The sequence below is a fragment of the Euleptes europaea genome, chromosome 1 (assembly GCF_029931775.1).
Source record: "Euleptes europaea isolate rEulEur1 chromosome 1, rEulEur1.hap1, whole genome shotgun sequence".
Taxonomy (NCBI): Eukaryota; Metazoa; Chordata; class Lepidosauria; order Squamata; family Sphaerodactylidae; genus Euleptes; species Euleptes europaea.
The window spans coordinates 64,621,247-64,642,648 of record NC_079312.1 but is presented as its reverse complement, the minus strand read 5'-3'; the positions used below and the strand labels follow the sequence as shown (position 1 = coordinate 64,642,648).

Below are 21,402 nucleotides of genomic sequence, written 5' to 3'. Positions count from 1 at the left end.
GGTCCCCGGTAGAAGTCGCCTCCTGGTTCTGACTCTGCTCTCTGCCGCTGCCCGGCCCCCGAGAGTCGGGGGGTCCACGTCAGCCTCCCAGGGACATCGGTAGGCCCGGGTGAGCGCTGCTCCGGGGTCGCTTCTCCTTGGCCAACCTCAATATCAGCGGGAGTCTGCCGAAGCTCCTCTCCCGCGTTGAGCGGCACCGAGGGTGGTACAGACATCCTAATACTACTTCTAACCCGAAAACAAAAAAGGTTGGGATTGTAACGTACTGTCAGATTCTAGGACTCCGTTGCCTCTCAGGAATCATCAACTTTACTCCAGACGTTAGCAGAGAGTTAAAGTAGAATTTATTTGAAAGGAAGGGTACAGTAATCTATGAAACACAACGTTACAATGGCGCAAAATCATTTGGAGGGCATTCTTATAGAGTACACAAGCTAGAATGTTTACAAGTAAAAGCTTTGAAATGCAAAACACCAAGAGAGAGAATTCACACCTTAAGATCAGAGCAGGATTACAATCAGGAAGTCACTTTGAAATGGAGATCTCTCGAGCCTTTGGCTGTTGCCTCTTCCTTCCTTTCTCTTTCCCACGGGAAGGAGAGGTGAAACGAAAGTCACCTCGCTATCCAGGGTCCGATTGCATGCCCTCGCTGACACAAACACTCATGCGTTCCAAATAGGTAGGCCTGCCTATTGTAAACTGTTGTCTTGTTATTACTGAACTTTCTTGACCTGCATAATCTTTATTTCATCATTCTTCTTTGAGGAAAGAAAACAAAAACAAACAAAAAAACCCTTTGGCCTGTGCTACAATTGGGCTGGGGCTAGGCATAGTCGATGTAGGAATACTCATGTTACGTAATGACTTGAACCAGTGCATGGACTGGAGACAGATACAAACTCAGATGCAAATGGATAAACCATGCTGTTGTGTGGCACAGTTAGGACCACCTATGTGATCCTACATGTTGTTGTATCAGCAGAATAAGAGTACACAAAACATTTATGTGAATGATTGGCAGACAAAAGGCTGGAACTTCAGCTCTCTGCTTTCTGTCACAAGAGGGAGCATGAATCCCATGTTACAGAAATGTGTTTGTTGTGAGTACATGGATGGGTGCATACAAAGAAGAGTCTATGCACTGAAGATATTGCCTTGGCCTAGTGAGTTTTTTATGAAGATCATTTGTGTATTAGTAACTATCATCAGACTGTATATCTTGCCCTTGAAGGAGAGGCATTCACAGTAACACTTGAAAGAAAAAATATTTATTTTGGAAACAGCCCTAAGCAGGTCTGTTCAGATGTAAATCCCATTTTATTTAACGGAGCTTACTCTCAGGAAAGTATTGCTTGGATTACAGTCTTGGTGCAATCCCGCCGTTCCTTCAAGGAACTCAGGACCGCATGCGTGTGTAACCCAGCAGAACCCTGGCTACAAGATCTCTATTGGAGAGTTGGAGGGGGGATTCAAATCAGTAAATTACAGCACCCTTGTGGCTTGGTAAACAAATGTGAAAATGCTTCAAAAAAAGGGGACCATTCATGGTAACAACCATGTATCATAAACACAACAACTTTACAACTATAAGTAAAACTAAATCATAATGGCTATGAACATAGAATGTCTGCATTTTACATTTATTCATTCTATACCACTCCTGAGGTTGCTGCAACCTGCTATTTGGGAAGGTGTTGAGCAAATAATAGGAATCTTGTCCTGTAGGGTTGTCTTGCTTTCTTCCAGTAAGCTACTGGGGCAAGGGGAATGGCAGGAATGCCTTCTGTGAATGTACTTTTGTGTGTTCTCTGGTTGCTGTCCTAATGTCTATTTATCCCCCTCCCTGAGACCTAAACAGTTGTGTGGGAGAGGCTGTGGCCTTTCCTTGGTGGCTTTAACTGCCACATGTGTTGTGGAGGCATCTGGGTGGTAAGGTCAGGCTGTCCATGCTTCCCTCCCTTTTGTCAGCCCAGGAGTGTGGTAGTAGGATTCTAGTGGGCACACCGCAGTCCTCCCAATAGCTCAGAAGGCTGTTGCCTCCTTTGTTCCTTCCCTTGTGTCGTGTGTGGGGAGGGGCAGGGTGACATCAGGGAGGCATGCTGGCATCAATATGCACTGGTTATTTTTTTCCATATGTGACTGACACAACATCATTGGCATGCAACACTGTGATTGGTAGGTGTGAATAATGTTGCTACATTGTTGCTCCATTGGAGTCTGATGAAAGTATAGGATACCGACTAGCTACACCAGCACTGCTCTAGCACCTAGGGTTTCGGATGGCACTGTTAATGGGCCATGCTACATTTTGCCTATGAGAGGATGTCACCTGTAACAAACTGGCACAGCAATGGAAGGGTTTCCTGTCGCTATATTGTGTGTTGAAGCAGAGATAAGAATGGTAAAAATTCCACAGGTAAAAGATATATTTTTGAAACAGAATGTGTTTGTTCACTGACTGCATTCGTCTGAACCTGTCAGTTTGACTAATGGAAGCTGACTCAATGAGGAGTGACAATTACTCACTATCCAATAATAGTAACTCAGCTTCTATTGTACATACCATTGTTCTATATCCTATCCAGTCAAAAAGTAATCTGCCGTAGGAATGCATTCATTTTAAAAGACGCTTGCCACTGTTTCAACATATTGTTTTTGCTAAATTAATGAAAACAGCCAGTACCTTAAAAACAAATCTTTTGAATACATTGTAAAACTGTTTTTTTCTTGAATCAGAAACCCTGCTTAATTTAACGATGTCAACATTTCCAAGCTGGCCAGATGTTACAAAAAGGGAAGTAGTCAGTCTAATAAAATCTTTAAAACAGGGAAGTCTCTAGGCTGTGACTATATTCCACCTGAATTGCTTAACCTTGATCCAGATTGGTGGGCTTTCTTTTTGGCACCTTTATATACTGAGATAAATCAGACTGGGGAAATACCTGATAGTTGGAAATTAGCATTATAGTTCCGTTTTTTAAGAAAAAGGGAACAAAAATTATCCAGCTAATTATTGTCGTATAAGCTTACTTTCTGTTATTGGCAGTTCTTTATCTACCCAAAAGGATTTACAATTTGTATATCATTCAGCATCAATACCTAGTGTGGTAGATCAGCACCCCACTTTAGAGATGTGAGATTGGAGCTGCAAAATACTGATATCTGTAATGAGGTAGGATTTGACACAGAACCAGGTTAAAGAATGACATGGCACCATTAGCCACAGTGATTATCAACAGTCACATTTCTGTTCATGCTACTGTGGTATACGGCTTCTTCTTACAATGTAATATGCAAACATAATCATGCGATATAAGAATAGTGTTCAAACATCTTGTAAGAACTATATAAATTGGTAGCATGCCTTTGTAACCAGGACTTGAGGCAAATCCTGAGAGTGCTCCAGTGTTAGCATCCTTTATACTAGTCCTGGTGGTCTCCAGCTATCACACTGCCCTGTGGTTAGCAAACAATAATAGAGTAGGAAGGTTGCAGCAACCTCAGGAGTAGCATAGAATGAATAAATGTAAAATGCAGACATTCAAATCTTTAACTAGTATGGTAATTCCTGGAGTCACAGGACATATAGCTGTGTAGGATGGGGGAAAGGGTGAAGTCCCCCCTTTCTTCCATGAATAGAAAAGTCAAGTGTTCATCTTTAGTCTTCTGTGCAGTCCCACATTGGGACTGCGCATGAGCAGGCCTGCTGCGGAAAGCTTTTAGTTTAAAAGTCCACTAGAGTGGCACCTAACTGTCCATCTGTCCCATTGTAAATATTTCCCACCAAACGGTCACATGGTTACAGAGTCAGGACCTAGCCTAGTAAACTCAAATCTATATACAGTATGTATTTGTCAAGTGTGCCCTGACCTGGTTGGCCCAGGCTAGCCTGATCTCGTCAGATCTCAGAAGCTAAGCAGGGTCAGCCCTGGTTAGTATTTGGATGGGAGACCACCAAGGAATACTAGGGTTGCTGTGCAGAGGAAGGCACTGGCAAACCACCTCTGTAAGTCTCTTGCCATGAAAACCCCTAAGGGGGTCGCCATAAGTCGGCTGCGACTTGACAGGACTTTACACACACATTTGTCAAGTGTGGGCAGATCTGCAGATACCTAAATCTGTGGATCGGGCCCACATTGAAAGGAGATTTTTCTGCAAACTTGGGAGTGTCCCAGGCAACTACATATGAACAGGATTTTGATATGAAAACATGTCCCATTAGGCTTCATAAGGATAGAAATGTGTTAAAAAGATGTTGTGTTACTTTATTGCAAAGTGTATAGTATACCTTTGACTGTATAAGCTCAAGGCTTACTTGCTGTGTTGTAGAATCCAAACCCAAGATTTTGCTGCTATAGTCAGTGTTCTTGGATGCATACAGCTGTCACAGCTGAAGGTCACAGCTAAAGGTGTGCTCATCTGATTAAGCAAAACATACTGCTAGACAAGGTCATATCTACTGACTACTGCAGATGGCAGTCAATTACATAGTACTGCTTATGAATAAGGCCTACTGACTAACTACTGACTAAGTACTGCTGTTTGTCTACAAAATGCTTTGTCCAAAGGTGACTGGAAACCTGTAAGCTCCTAGCTTACCATAGGTGACTGGAAATATACAAGCTTCTAGCTTAATTCCAGCACATCTCCAAAATAGAGGCTCTGAAAAGATATAAATAGAGACCTTTCTCTGACTACAGGTTAGAGAAGTTCCTGATGGTCTAAACCTATTGACCTATGGACTTCCTCCATCTACCAAAGATGTAAAACCTTGGCAGCCTAATTCTTGCGTGAATTAGGAACCTGATTCTTGTGTGAATTAGGAACAATCATTTATATCTGTCTCTAAGTCTGGAGAACTCTCACAGAGAGAGATAGTATACCACACAGTCTGTCTTTCTGAGACTGATTGTCTGGAATAACTGTCTGCACAATGCTTCATCCTAAATATGTGATGAAGGCCCTCATAATCTAAGGATTATAAGGGTATGGATCTTATCATACTTGAGTATGGTGTCACTGAGAACTTTTAGAAGCCATTGGCCAAGTATAAGTCCTCACAAGATCTATCTTATGTATAGACTTCCTAGTTCTGACAGACAAGATGTAAATGCAGCTTCATTTCAGGGGTTTCTCTAAACAAGGAGGAAGCACTGAATATACTCTGCAGTCAGTTCTAAGACTAGGGTCTCACACAGAGCTGTCTGACATACATATGCATACAAACATGCATCACAGCCAACAATGGATAACACATAGAATTACTCCAATTGGAATACATATAATTGGAATACATGGATGGAGATCCATGGAGCCTTAAGCTCTTAAACTGAACTATACTCAGTACTCTCTAAGATTGGCACTGGCAGAGAGATTGTAGAATAGAGTTTATACTCTACACATAATGTTAAGCTTTACACATAGCTTCAAATACTGATTAATTACAGTATAGCCAAAGCCTTATAGGTGGCTCTTAGCTATACAGCAATGCTTATAGCAAAGCATACTCAAAGATGGCTTTCACATAGCCTTTTTTAATCTGAACATGGGCTTCAGACCCATAAATCTCAAACATATAGAGACTCTATGGTCTCATGCCTTCAGTCACAAACAGACTGCTGGAAGAGCTATAGTATCAGCTCTAACATGAACCTATAGAACCAAAGAGATCTCTCCTACCTTTACAACTACTAAAGGCATTGAAATAACAGAGTAATACTTAGAGAATACCTGAAGGAAATCTAACTATTCTAAGTGAACTTACAGAAACCTTACAGAAGCTCTGCAATGACATGACTAGATAAAGTATGTCTTATATTTGAATAAATTGAAGTGAGATACTTCATGCACTAACCATTAGTTAGTTAATGCACTAACCATTATTTTACAAGATTTCTGTAAACTGTATTATTTCCTGAATGAAATATATACTTGGAAAACTCTTATATAGAGTCTTAGAGATTGTTGATATTGCTAATATTGCTTGCATACATAAGATAGCATTTATGAGAATGCCTATATAATATTGAACTAAACAATATAGTTTTTATTTCTGTAACCATTTACATGCATATATTTAATGTGAAATAAATAGTATTTTACTCATATATTCTTTTCATATTTTTACTGGAGCATTTCAAGAGAAAGTCTTTCTCGAAAGAGGTGGAAAGCATTGATTCTTGCCTATTGGGTAACCAGCTAAATAAGATAACATATCCCTTTTCAGGAAGGGGTTGATTCTAAGAGTTTAGTTACTTGAACGGCACGAACCGTGACAGGGGACTCTCCAGGTTTGCAGAAAACTCTGAAAACTGTAAAAATTACATTGGGGGGTATAACCCCCCCAAACAAAAGCATTGTCTGCGCACGCACAGACAACTCATATATCTCTGTTGGAGTCTCAGTAGTGATGAGGGGAGCCAAGCTCACTGGGATCAGCTGCAAGGGTGGAGGGGCTTCAGGAGCCACAGCAGACCAGTGGCGGAGACCTGAAGCTGCACTGTGCTTGCTAGCCTTGATGTTGGTGTAGCTGGTAATTGCACCAGGCTCACTGGAAGAAGCTGTGAGGGTGGAGGGGCTTCGGGAGCCACAGTGGGCCCAGCAGCAGAAGCCTGATGCCGCGCTGCGCTCACCAGCATCAATGTTGGTGTGTGTGTGTGGGGGGGAAGAGTGCTGCAGCCCAACAGAGGCTGGGAGCTGCACTAGGCTCATGGCAATGGCTGCAACAATTGGGGGATGAGCTACGATATTTGCAAGGGGGATCCCTTTCCTGTCTTAGCTGGTGCTGACCAGGCGAGATGAGTATCGTGGGTCCCCACTTATTATTATTAACAACCACCACCACCACCAGATTTAACAATGCAGAATCCTTCTTCTGAGTTTATCTCTTGGCTTTACCTAACAAATCTACTGTCATCTCTGGTGCTCTTTTCTTTACTTTGCCATTCAAATCCTTTTTTGTAGCCTGTGAAATGATTAATTAATAAGTCACGGCATTGCATGTATCAGATACCATTCCACATCACTGCATTTATAAATCTTTTATTTATTAGTAATGAAAAACCATAAGAACATTTCTTTAACTTTATAAATATTACTTGGACGCAAAAGGTTAATTGTATTTGGACTTCAGTCTTTACGCTGATTCTGTGTCCAGTGAGAAGTCTGTCCCATTTGGTGCATCAGTGGCATTGCTATAAGTAAGATCTTGCTTCACTTTATTTGATTTCTGAAAAAATTCCAGTACTTTTTGGCAGAAAGATTCATTAGAAACTTCATCTGAAAAAGAAAATGCAGGACAATCTGGCCTGAAGATTTCAGACCGCTCATTGGAACTTGCAAGAATATCTTCTGAATTTGATGAAATATAATTGTTAATATGGACACCTCTGATCAAGTCCTTAAAATATTGACCAACTGAAATAGTATAATCTTTTATGTCTTGACATAAGGGATTTCCTTCTACAAGTTTTTCTATCTTACTTCTGAGTAGTTTGTCCTCCTGAAGAAAACACACTGAATTCAAATGCTTTTCCAAAAGAGTTTTCATTTGGTGATGAAGGTGCTTGGGGACTTGAAGCTCGTTTGCCGCTAGCTGTAGCTTCTTTAATTTTTCAAAATAGTCTTTTCCTAATTTTGCTTTCAGCTCAGATATTCGCCACTGGATCCCTTTCAATAAGCTAGCCCCAACAGCATCAATCATAACCTTGACATCAGTAACCGTGTATGTAAGGTCATCCATCTTCTCATCAATGTCCTGTTAAAACGAGATACAAAATCTCTTAGTTATATCGAGAATATTTATTCAGAACAACATAACCATTTTAAAAGTCTCTTTTAAAAGTTGTTGAAGATGACATGCATTAGCCAAAGCAAGGAAACATTCCTGAATGATGAATAATATGTTTTACAATACAGGGGTGATTTTGGCTTATTAGTTTGGAGAAGCAAACACAAAAGATTGTAGTGAAGACATGCCCTCAGACTTAAACTTGTTTAATATCCATTCCCTCTGTGAAGGGAACCTTGGTCCCTGTAGTTCTGTAAGGAAAAGTAGAGATCTCTACGAGAGAATTCTCAGCATCCTAACCAAACCAGGGTAACCAGGTTACTTTGAGCGAAGCCATGACAAACCTAAATAAAACTGGTAGTGTAGATATGCCTTGAGAGCTTTGATTTGTCATTCTTGTGAAAAGTAAAAGGATGGGTGCATTACTCTGTTCAGTGCAATTTTTATCTTGCCATTCCTCCAAGGAGCTTGGGTGGTGTACCTCATTCTCCCCTCCTCCATTTTATCAATACAGCATCCCTGTCTGGTAGGTTAGGCTGAGAGAGATTGACTGGTCCAAGGTCACTCAGAAAGCTATATGGTAGGGGGGGATTTGAATCTGGATCTGCCAGATCCTAGTCCGACACTCCAGAATTCTGTTCAGTTTTTCAGCTGTTCTGTTAAAATATTGTGACATTCTTTACCACACTAAAATTTGCATTAGGTAACTGAACAGCTCGGAAGCATCAAATGTGCAGTCCTTTGACAAAGAACAAATAGTGTATTTTAGATGCGAGTGAATAAAATGCATGTCACTCAGAAGTAAGCCACTAAAGCATTAACATTTGTAGGCTCAGGTTGAGAAAAAAAATCAAAACATTTGGTTTTGTTAATACATGTGATGTACAGAAGACAAGATTTTTCTTTTTGTTGTAACTGTACCTTCTTTGCTTCCTCAGCGCATTGAGATTGCTGGAACATCCAGTCTAAATCTTTGACTAATCTAGTTTTCCTTTCAGCATAGACTTCAGATATTTTTGCTACATTGTGGGAATTGTGGTCTCCAGAGAGTTTGCAGATGGCACAAATTGGTTTATCTTCAGTCAGACACAACTGAGTGAGAATAAGACAAATAGGTAATTATTTGATACAACAATGGATATTTAGGAGACATTGTCTCAAGGCATTTCACAGTGGGTAGCCGTGTTAGTCTGTTTGCAGTAGTCAAAAAGGGCAAGAGTCCAGTAGCACCTTAAAGACTAACAAAAATATTTTCTGGTAGGGTATGAGCTTTCGTGAGCCACAGCTCACTTCTTCAAGGCATTGTCTTTCAACTCTCAAAACAATGGCAAACAACAACATTTTTTATTCTTAGTTCACTACTTTCAGTAGTACTGATACCATATGCAGGGAATTTTGGTCACTGCTTTTAAAAAAGGAAGAAAGAAATTGGGGCTGATACGTGCTCCATGATTACAGATAGGAAGTGTAAAGTCTTCAGAGAAACAAAATAAAGTGAAAGGTTTATGAAATTAGGGGACAGGTGTTGCTGACACTTTTTTTTAAAGGGCTAGATGAGGAGTTCTTGTGTTGAAAAAGTGTATGCAGAGAACAAGTGGCCTTTAGGCTCTTACGCTAGTTTTAAACAAAAACTTCTTAAAAGGTCACAAAGTTGTGTGAATAGACGGAGGAAGAGATTATACCACAGGGAAAATCCAGAAGGTGCAACATCTGCATCCTACCTGGGGGGAAGAGCTACATATGAAGGGGAAATGCAAAATATTTGCAACAATTCAGCTGTGACCTGCTCAATGTGGCAAGAGATAGATGGATAAAACTTTTTATCCAGGTCCCGAGATGTGAACTGGATAATTTGAGGTTTCTTTTAGCAGGGGGTGGATTTTAATATTACATTGGCAGTTGCCAAGTTTTCCCATTGATTAAGATTAAAATTATTAATTCTGTATTGTTTATGCTGATATATTTCTTTTCTTTTAGTCTTAGTCTTACAGCCCATTCCTGAGCTTTCAGCAGCTGGAGGCAGTGTGGCTGAGGCACCACCACGGTGCCTCCCAAGCCGCCCAAAGGAAAAAAAAAACCTTTCAGAGGCTTGGGGGGGGGTATAAATTGGGCTTTTTGCCCCATAGAGAACAGCCTGCTAAAAAGCAGTCGCAGCAACGCCATTTTCACCGCCAGCGTTCTGGGCTGAACGGGAACAGGAAGCTGCCTACAGGCAGCTCTGCCCCTAGCACGCCCCGGGAACGCCCCCCGGGATGCTGGAATGCCCCCCAGAACACTGGCGCTAGCCTTCCTGCCGATGGGACCCTGGCAGAAGGCCCAGCTGGCATCCTGGGATGGTGCTGCCATGCCAAGAGACTGGCGTCTGGGCCTCCCCGCCAGCATTGGAGCCACTCATGATAGCATAAATAGCCTGGGCTCTGACTCGGGGGGGGGGGGGGGGCAACACTGGTGCAGCCCCTTCCTGGCCTCTTGGGGACTTTCATCCTCAGAAGTCAGGAATGGGCTGTTAGTGTGACACTGTTCAGAGCCGAATTGGCTTTATGAGCAGTATCATTAAAGTAATATTCACAACAGAAATGCTTTCATGAGGGACCATGTCTGGATGGTACTCAACAGAGCAGTTACCTCTTCCAAAGCATTTTACACAATTATCTGACAAAAGTAGGGAACCACAGTGTACATGCACTTCAATTAAATAAGCTCAGTGTTCTGCTAATTAGTCAGAAATAATGATTGGATTTATACCAAATTCATACATTCCCCATGTTCTTGACATATTTGAGACAAGTGTTTTTGTTCTTTGGTATGTTGGTTTTCAAGTTCATATTTAAATTTCTCCAGGATATTCTCCACTAGAGTATTTCTTGGCAGCCCAGCGATTCCTCTTCCTCTCAAGTGAATGATCTGAAAGTGAGATTAATTTTTTAATAGTTTTTATGATTTATTTGATTTACTTTATTTATATCCCATGTTCCTCCCCAATGGGGACTCAAAGTGGCTTACATCATTCTCCTCTTCTCCATTTTATCCTCACAACTCTGTGAGGTAGGTTAGGCTGAGACTGTATGACTGGCCCAAGGTCACCCAGCAAGCTTCCATGGTCCGACACTTTAACCACTACACCACAATGTGTTCCTATTGTGTATATTTTGTTAGCTGCTTTGGTGTTCCTTAGGAGGGCAGAAAGGCAAGATACAAATTTTGTTAAATAAAGAAGAATTTAAAAATGACATGGGCTGTGTAAATTTTTTTTGTAATATGCCATTTCTGTGTTTGATCCAAAATGAAAGTTTTCCTATTAATAAGGAATCTGAAATACCTTTCAAAGATTCAAGCTTGTGCATAGTTTGCACAGCAACTATAAAATTGCTACATAATAAATGGAAACATTTTCATTTTTAGCATAGGCACCATTGTAGTTTCTTCTCCACAAAAATATCCAGATGACATGCACAGAACCCACAGCTTTTGCTTTTAAAATAAACAACTAAAAATGGCAAACCTTTCATCAATGTAGATGTGCAGTTGAAAACTCACATATGCAGTTGTTTTAGAGGGGTGATCTATATATATCTAATAGTGAAGTGTGACCCCCCTATCCGTGGATACCTAAATCTGCGGATTGGGACCACACCGAAGCTAAACATATTTTTCTGTAAACTTGGGGTACTCCCTAGGTTTGCAGAAAATTCTGAAAAGTTAAAAAAAATACATTGGCCATTTAAATTCCCAGTTTTAAAAAAATAGCATTTGTGCATGCATAGACATGTGTAGACAACACACATGCCTGTTGAACTGGCAGCGGCTGCTGCCACAGGCATCCACTCTGGGCACAGCCACCATGTCAGCGGACTCCAGGAGCTGCTCTGTGCCCAGCTGCCATGGTGGTGGATGCCAGGAGCGGCTCTGTGCCCAGCTGCAACGGCAGACGCAGGGAGAGGCTTGAGGCTCAGCTGTGGTGGTGGATGTCAGGAGAGGTTTCAAGTCCGGCCGTGGCAGCTTAGCACTCTGGGAGCCATTCTGGTCCCAGTGGCAACTGCAATCGTGCCTGGGAGCAGCTCTGAGCCCAAAACAACTCCCGGCATCCTCTACTGCAGCAGCCAGGGCTGGAGCAGTGCTTAAGGTGGGTGGTGAGGCCTGAAACGTGATGGGGGGAGAGATAGGATTTCCCCCCTCCCAACGAATCTCATGGGCCTCTCACTTGTGCAGGCTTTGATATTCTTAGAATGCCTTCAGAAACGGTGATTTTAAGATTTACAAATTTCCAGTACTCTTAATTGCTGCATGATTTGAGAACAGTGTCTTGCCTGCTAACACATAGAATGAGTTTCTGAAGGTTATTTTTTTCATGTAGCGTTTGATTATGAATATAAAGAAGGTTTTGCACCTCTACTTACTTTTCTGCACATAGGGCAGCTGAACTGCCCATTGACATGACTACAGTTCTGGTGAACGAGGATCTCATCGAGACATTTCTTGCAGAAATTGTGAGTGCAGGATAGGAGAAACACTGGAGGAGTAAACAACTCTAAACACACTGGACAGGACAGCACCTGTACCAATGCCTCCATGACTCATCTCAAAGCGACAGAACAACAGCCCTTCTCTTTCAGCAGGATTCGCAGATCCAGGTTCTAGAATGCCACTGAATGTATCCAAAAAGGTTGTCACAGAAGCTCCATGGCAACCCAAACCAACAGCGTCATTCGTGCAGAAGCAGGTTCCTGTGAATTCTATATCAAAATACATTCCTTTTGCATGTACACGAAAAAGCTGCATTTTACAAGTCATGCCCACTTTGTAAATTGAAGACAGCAAAACTGTTGGTTACATAATTGTGGATGTAAGTGTTATATTGCTTCAATGTGGGATTTGCCAGCAAAGGCAAGGATTGTTGCTGATGCTGAACACACTGGGGGGAAATCTATGGGGAGTTTAAACAGATGTTTAAAAGAAGGTGCTCTGACAGAATTATTTTTATGGGTCCCAGAAAGAGCCTAAGAGGTGTAGGAAGACAGGTATGCAAGTCTAATATAATTAACACAGAATATATATATATATATATATTGACATCCCTCTCAACATTATTTACAAATAAGAGCAGAAGGGAAAGAGCACTTCTGTCTCTTTGATGCGGAACATCAATATTTTGGTTTATTAACAAAGATATTCCTTCATTAAAGAGAAACAGAGGTATCTGTCTTGAATTTGAAGGAACTATTTATTAGGGTGCCTTAAAAACCTATAATGAGTGGTTTTCTTAAAATAAAATGTAATTATTTTCACTTGGAGTTCTTATGCAGCCCTCCACCTCCTCATGGAGGCTATTTCACCATGTGAGAACTACAACAAAAAAGGCACAGGCTCTAGGTCGGGGTCCCCAACTTTTTTGAGCCTGTGGGCACCTTGGGAATTCAGTCACAGAGTGGTGGGTGCAAGCACAAAATGGCTGCAGTGGGAGGCAGAACCACACCCAGAGGAAATTCAGGTGCAGGGGAGAAATAATTTTTAAAATACACTGTGAAAGAAGGAAGAATAAAACCAACACTATGGTGGCAACTGCTGTGAAATCAATGTTATCTTAACCTGCACAGCTAACCATATCTCCAATGGCCAATCAGAAGTCATGCTAGACAAGAGCCCCATCTGGCTTGACCCAATTCTAAAAATACAACTGGTGGACAGGTAAGGTGTTGGTGGGCACCATGATGCCCATGGGCAACACCACATTGGATACCTCTGCTGTAGGTGATGCCAGGTTACCTACCTTAAGCAGGGGATCAGCCAGCAGGTGGCAGCCTATTATAGCTGGTGAATGGAGGCATATGGGAAGCAAAGTTTGCAGAACTATCCATTGTCTAACAAGCTGTGGATTTAAGTATCCACAGAATGAGGACACACATCACTATTAGAATATGTGATTCTGAACTAGTTGGGCGTTTCTGGGTTCTCTTCAACACTCCCTACCACTGGGCAAATTACTGTAATACAACCATGAGGTTACAAAAGTCAGTACTGCTTTTTAGTTTGCTGTCAGCCAACTTGAACACTAAATACAACCTACAGAGTTTAGTTTGTTTTAATATTTGAACTGTGATTCACTTTTGCAAGCTGGTATAGAAACTTGATAAAATAAATAAAATACATTATGATCTACCTATGAGCTGTACTCAGTCTTATTTTCCGGGTTTTTTGTGGTACATTGAGACATTGCCTGAAAAAAGCATGCACAGTTAGAATTGCTGGAATAGATATGTGTACTGTACATAACAAGATGAACATTAGAGATACTTAATCAATAGGACTATCAACATTAATGCTGAGGTGGCATACAGCCCACCAGGATTGAGTCAAGTCATTCTTGATCCCCTCTGATTAAGACCTAAAGGCAGAATGGTAGGCAGGAAAATGCCAAGGGGACAGCCAAGGAAGTTGTGGCCACAAGGCAGAAGTACCAGCCTTATAATCATGGCGTCCCAAGCAAGCATTTATGTTTTCAAAAAGCTCAGGAGTCTACTCCTCAATCTTTACTTCCTCCAGATCAGTTTAAAAGATCTTTTCATTTTGCTTTTGTTTCTAAAAGATACATTCTTATTGACTTAGCCAGGTATGCACATGTCTATCTGTGCATATACAGCCCTATACAGTCTGGGGCAGCATATCTAAAGGATTGCCTACTCCCATACAAATATCCCAAAAACTACGATCAAATTCTGAGGCCCTGCATCATGTGCCCCTGCCTTCTGAAGTTAGGCAACCCGAGACAGGGCCTTTTCAGTCATGGCTCTGTTTTTAGTTGGTAGCCCTGATGGTCCTGAAAGGTGGGATATAAATCTTTTAAATAAATAAATACTGTATATGAGGCAGAAGAACTACAATGACAGAGGTGGATGTGGGGGAACAAAACTGGAGCAAAGACAGAGTATGCAGATATTTTCAGGAGTAGAAGTCCTGGCTCTGTAAGTGCCAAAAGCTTTTCCAAGCCTTTTTATGGTATCTGAAGCCCTATCAATTATCTCAGACATTACCACATAATGGCAGAAGCCTGAACCTTCTGGAAGAATGGGAGGTCAAGGAGATTCTCACCATATCAGCGACAAGGGCCCTTGTTCCAGTTCTGCCTCTAAAAAGACAGTATATTAAATATGGATGATATGTTTGGCATTAAAAGCCACCTGAGATGAGGCAGAGGACCACAGTTGCTTTATTCAGAAAGAGCACCTGGAATTACTAGATGTTGTACTGAAATTAAAAATAAAGCAATCCCTGTCCATAGGCTTACCAGCTAAAGAGCAGTTGAATGAGATATCTGTTAGCATGTATCTTCAAATCAGAACAACCCTCCAAATAATCTGGTTAGGAAACGAGACCTGAAAACTTTAAATATTTCTGTTTATTTTAATTTTGGTTTCTGAGACATTATAATACAGGTCTCATGTTTCAGTTTTTCAACAAAAGGGAGAGTAATAAATTTTTACAGTGTTAAAAATATTTTGTTTTCTAAGAACCTGTGGTCTATGGATTGCCCATTTCTGCACCTCTAAGTTTATTTTTCCCCTAGAAGTTTGTTTTGCCATTACAATCGGTTCTTTTTTGATTCCCAAGAAAAAAATCCAGTTGTACAATAGTTGTCCAAAGAAATAAATGTTTACTCATCACTGTAAAATATAATACCACTGCTGTAAACATCGTAATGTATACTTTAAAATGTTAATATACACAAACATCAACTAAATAAACCATTGCATAACATGGCACTGAATTTATGGCAACAGTTTGTCTTGAAAAACATAGCTTATTAATGAAAAATGTTCTAAATGAACAAAATGTTACTTTTACAACAAAACCTCAAAATGCTACAGTACAAACAGAAAGTGGCAACTCATAAAAATGTCAACATATATATAAGAATGAATAAGTTGCAGTTATTTAATAGTCAGCATCAACTGAGATTTGGTTAACACGAGCCAAGGGATACAAATTGTAATAGCTGGCAATGAAAGGTCATTTTTGAGGGCTGCAGAGAACTACAGCTTAGAAGTGTGAACATCAAACAGGGTTTCCTGTTCCTTCTGTGCAGTGTTTTCTTTGGTGTTCCAGTATCTGTTTGAAAACCTTCCTTAGAGTGTTGTAAACATGCAGACGATGCTCAGAATCAGAATTCATCTGTGGGAAGTAAACTTAAAGTCACCTTATTAAAATTATAACTCTAAATCCTAGGTGTTCGCAAAATATCGCACTAATTTAAAATGTGAGACAAAATGCATATTTTACCAGCGTTCAGATTGTCTAGCTTTAATTATTGTTTGAGTATGTTCTAAAATTTACCACTATCTGTGGACCCAGAGTATTCTAGTAAATGAAAGAGTAGACCACATAAGACGGACGTCTATCAACACAAGATAGAAGTCTTATCTACCCATGCCTTAAAGCACCAAGGTAGATTGGACCCCAGCAGAGACATAATAGCCTCCAATTATGTGTACCATACTGGCAGAGTCAGCAGCCATATTGCACCATGTGGTTGGCCTCCATATACTCAAGTTTATAAAATCCTTCCTTGCGCAAACACTCTCAATTAAGGCCAAGGGGAGCCTCCATCACAACCCTTACCTGTTGCCTGAGATAGAGAAAATTCTGAAGAAACTAAGATACTATGGGCCCTGAAGGGACCTCAAAAGCATCAGGATTATTATGGTTAAGGCACTGGCTAATCTTCTGCAGTCAAATCCTTAATAACAGATCACAATGCTACATGCTACTCGCCTTTGTGAATGCTTTGATGGCACGATCAAGAAAACGTTCTTCCAAATCTGTTGGTATTGTCCCTAAATTCACCACACACTTTAAAATACATAATATAGTTTGATATTTTCCCTAATGAGACAAAAAAGACAGCGTATTAGACAAGCAGTGCTTTCAAGAACACCATGCCAAACACATCCAACAGAGCTGAACATGCTTTAAGACCAATGAAATCAGCGAGTTTGGGTACACCTAATTGTGTTAAATTATTACAATCTATCTCCTGTAGTTCATAGAATCATAGAGTTGGGGCCACCAGGGTAATCTAGTCCAACCCCCTGCACAATGCAGGAAATTCACAACTACCTCCCCCACACACACACCCAGTGACCCCTACTCCATGCCCAGAAGATGGCCAAGATGCCCTCCCTCTCATCATCTGCTTAAGGTCATAGAATCAGCATTGCTGACAGATGGCCATCTAACCTCTTCTTAAAAACCTCCAGGGAAGGAGAGCTTACCACCTCCCAAGGAAGCCTGTTCCACTGAGGAACCGCTCTGTTAGAAAATTCTTCCTGAAATACAATTTATTTAGAACTTAGGTCTATATGTATATGTCTATATATATGTGTGTGTGTATGCATGCATAGTCTGAGCCTATCAGACTTGGGTCACATTATGAGAAGAGTCACTGGAAAAGACTGTAATTCTAGGAAAAGTTGAAGGCAGCAGGAAAAGAGGAAGACCCAACATGAGATGGATTGACTCTATAAAGGAAGCCACGACTCTCTGTTAATGCTAGGACATTTTGGAGGACATTCATTCATAGGGTCTCCATAAGTTGGAAGGAACTTGATGGCACTTATCACTTAACACACACCCACACACAAATATATATATACATACACACCATAAAAAAGCTTTTATATTGAACATTTGTAGAATTTTACTAGCCAAATGTATTGAATGTTAAAGTTCCAGGACTTGGGGAGCCCTCAGGTAATGCCCTCTCAGTCAGGTGCCTTGACCTGAAAGAGATGGAGCATACACAACAAAGAATTCCTCTGACTGTCTATAACCTTGTGTGCCCTACGCAAAGTGGCAGTGCTGTTGGGGTGGTGGGCTATTGACTGGTCTTGTAGAATTTTACAAGCCAATCTGCCATTCTGACTTAGCTTATACAACTAGCATACATGGGAAATAACATTTCTATTACATGCTGCCCCATGGTCACTTAACAGACTGGAAAATTATTCCTCTCTTTCTTTAATGGCCCTTAGATATGAAACTCATAATTTATACAAAGCAAATGCTGTAAAATACATACAAGCATACAACAGTTACCCAGCTATTATATGTTAGGAGAGCGGGAACTGAGGATTAGTGAAGACGACAATGATGGAGATGGAGGGAGGGGGAGGGAGGGAGGGAGGGAGGGAGAGAGAGAGAGAGAGAGAGAGAGAGAGAGAGAGAGAGAGAGAGAGAGAGAGAGAGAGAGAGAGAAAGAAGAGAAAGAGAGAAAGAGAGAAAGAGAGAAAGAGAGAAAGAGAGAAAGAGAGAAAGAGAGAAAGAGAGAAAGAGAGAAGAGAGAGAGAGAGAGAGAGAGAGAGAGAGAAAGAGAGAAAGAGAGAAAGAGAGAAAGAGAGAAAGAGAGAAGAGAGAGAAAGAGAGAAGAGAGAGAAAGAGAGAAGAGAGAGAAAGAGAGAAAGAGAGAAAGAGAGAAAGAAAGAAAGAAAGAAAGAAAGAAAGAAAGAAAGAAAGAAAGAAAGAAAGAAAGAGAATGGACTCAGACCGTAAAGATCAGTCATAGCAGAAGCAATTATACAACTCAAAAACAAACTGAATCCATCCTGAGTTAGAAAAACAGAAAAAAGGGTGCCAAATCTGCTTCTGAAGGAATATAATGGTGTGTGTGTGTGTGTGGGGGGGGAAGCAGAATACCAAAGGGTGGAATAAGATATGTAAGCACTTAGGGACAGATCCACCTACTGTGAGACACAGGGTTTGTTCACATATTTGTTCAATGCCAACATATCATACATATGGTTGGTTGCCTGCTAATTGCTGACATTGTACATTTAATGTAACATATATCCAATCTGGCCTCTCATCTTTTTTTTTTAACTAAATGAGAGAATATGTATAGATTCAGTTCATACATCAAGCTTTATATGTTGGAAATGTAGCATCTCTCCATGCATAAAGTACTTTTACATTGCACAAATGAAATCCTTTTTATGGATGAGCAGAAAAACAGAGTTTCCTCATCCATAAAAAGGATTTCATTTGTGCAATGTAACTGTACTTTATGCATGCGAGATGCTACATTTCCAACATATAAAGCTTGATGTATGAACTGACTCTATACATATTTCTCATTTAGTAAAAAAACGAAAGATGAGAGGCCAGATTGGATATATGTTACATTACATGTACAATGTCAGCAATTAGCAGGCCTTCCCCATTCACCAACCTGCCGCCACGGAACCATTCCAGGGGAAAAGGAGAAGGTCCCACAGCGGGGAAGGAGGGAGAGATGTGTGCCTGCATAGAGGATCACCAGATGAACAACAGTTACAGGTAAGTGAAACTCTTGTTTTTCATCTGCGTGGCTTCTATGCAGTCCCACATTGGGAGAGTAGCAAGCTCGCTTACCAGGATGGTGGGTGTGGGACTTTCACCGAAATAAAAGACTGCAAAACATCACGTCCCACTGCTGCCTCTCTGGTGGAATCCACATCGATAGCGTAATGTTTCATGAACATGGAGGGTGTCGACCAGGTGGCAGCTCTACAGATGTCCTTAAGATTGATTCTGGAAGAAAATGCGATGGATGACGCATACGCTCTGGTCGAATGAGCCTTAATTATGGAAGGACACTTTGTATGGGTGAGGTCGTAAGCCAACTTGATAGCCGAAGTGATCCATCTAGAAAGGGTCTGCGGGGACGCCCAATGGCCTTTACGGTGGCCACCAAAACAAACAAATAAATTGTCATCCAATCGGAAACTTGATGTTCTTTTTATGTAAAAAAGGAGCACCCTCTGCACATCCAGGGAATGCAACGCTTTATCAGCATTAGAGGATGGGTCTGGAAAAAAATGAGTAGGACAATGTCCTGCGCCAGGTGAAAGGATGAGACCACTTTAGGCAAAAAGGAAATTTTGGGCTTTAACACCACTCTATCCGACTGAAATTTAGTGAACGGGGGTGAATGGCAAAAAGCCGACAGGTCGCTAACTGTTTTAGCCGAAGTAATGGCGACCAAGAAGGCTGCTTTAAATGAGAGCAAGGAAATCTCACAGGTGGCCAAGGGTTCAAAGGGAGGCCTCATGAGTTGAGATAACACCAGAGAAAGACTCCATTGTGGACCATGGGCGGATACAAGTTCGTAAGGCCCTTCAGGAATCTTTTTAAAAGCGGATGTGAAAAAACCGAGAATGAGTCAATGTCCACGTGAACTGCCGAAATTGTGGCTAAATGAACTATAATAGAAGAATTAGATAGTCCAACATCTTTGAGAGAAAGCAAATAATCAAAAACAGATGACAGGGGACACTTAACTGGAGAAAGAGCTTTACCAGTGGCCCACAGGGAAAACCTTTTCCACTTAGCATCGTAAGAACGACGAGTCGACGATTTGAGGGAACGCAGCAAAACCCTAGCTACTCTGTCAGACCACTGACCTAAGCCCATATTCTCCATGCCACTAGCTGGATGTCGGACTGGGCATGATAAGAGTCCTTGGGAAGGAGGATGTATTCCCCATGAGCTAGAGACATTAGTACTGCAAACCACGACCTCCTGGGCCAGAAGGGAGTCACAATGATGGCATTGGTCTTGTCTCGTTACACTTTGGCCAGTACCTTGTTGAGGAGAGGGAAGGGTGGAAACAGGTCGAACATGGTTCCGTTCCAGACTGCCTGAAATGCATCTCCCAAGGAGCCTGGGCTCGCCCCTGCCCGCAAGTAAAACTGTGGACACATTGAATTGAGATGCGTGGCAAACAGATCTATTTGAGGGTTGCTCCAAAGTGTGAAGAGGTGCTGGAGACACCGTGAATCTAGAGTGAGTGCGTGAACCTTGGTCGGATGACGGCTCAGGGCATCGGTGAGCGTGTTGTTTGTGCCGGCTATGTGAACTGCGACTAACGTGATGTTGTGAGCTATGGCCCATTCCCAGATGTCGATGGTCTCCCTGCAGAGCAAAATGGACCCTGTGCCGCCTTGCTTGTTTATGTAATGTTGGGCGGTGGAGCTGTCTGTAGCGACCTGAACGTGTTGGCCTTCCAAGTGACCTGCAAATGAAGAGAGAGCAAGCCTGATAGCCCGAAGCTCAAGGAGATTAATGTGTAGTTTAGACTCGAGCCGACCCTGTGCCATGAGCTTGGAGATGCTGGCAATGCGCCCCCCAGCCCAAAATGGAAGCATCTGTAAAGAGGTGTACTTGAGGGGAGGGATGATGGAAGGGGACCCCCGTGAGGATGTTAGCCTGAAGAGACCACCAAGTTAGGGAAGCTAGGACGTATCTAGGAATAGATAAGCGCTTGTATTGTGGGCCTACATTGAGCCTGAATGCACGGAGAAACCAGTTTTGAAGGGGGCGCATCCACAGACGCGCAAACTCCACCACAGCCGTGGTAGAGGCCATAAGGCCCACCAGCTTTTGTATCCTGTGGGCTGACTGAAACCTATTTCTATAGAACTGTGACACCATTTTCTGGACGGCAAGGGCTCTCTGCACTGGAAGGAATGCCCTGGCTAGTGTGGCATCTAAGCGAACGCCAATGAAGTCTTGAACCTGGGCAGGGACTAGGTGTGATTTAGTGTAATTGACCATGAGGCCCAGGTTTTCAAGGACAGAAAGGA

The 21,402-nt window shown here is 41.7% G+C and overlaps 1 protein-coding gene across 4 annotated transcripts in view; it reads right to left on the bottom strand.

The window, feature by feature from the left end:
• Nucleotides 1–15,810: 15,810 nt before the first annotated feature.
• Nucleotides 15,811–21,402, bottom strand: part of PTPDC1 (protein tyrosine phosphatase domain containing 1) — a 41,245-nt gene continuing 35,653 nt past the window's right edge. For all 4 annotated transcript variants that reach the window (XM_056856125.1, XM_056856134.1, XM_056856116.1 and 1 more), the window contains 2 exons: nucleotides 16,556–16,666; nucleotides 15,811–15,955 (listed from right to left, as the gene is read on the bottom strand). In XM_056856125.1, coding sequence (XP_056712103.1) covers nucleotides 15,839–15,955; nucleotides 16,556–16,666 — 228 coding nt within the window. In that variant the 3' untranslated portion in view covers nucleotides 15,811–15,838. The remainder of the gene's footprint in view (nucleotides 15,956–16,555; nucleotides 16,667–21,402) is intronic.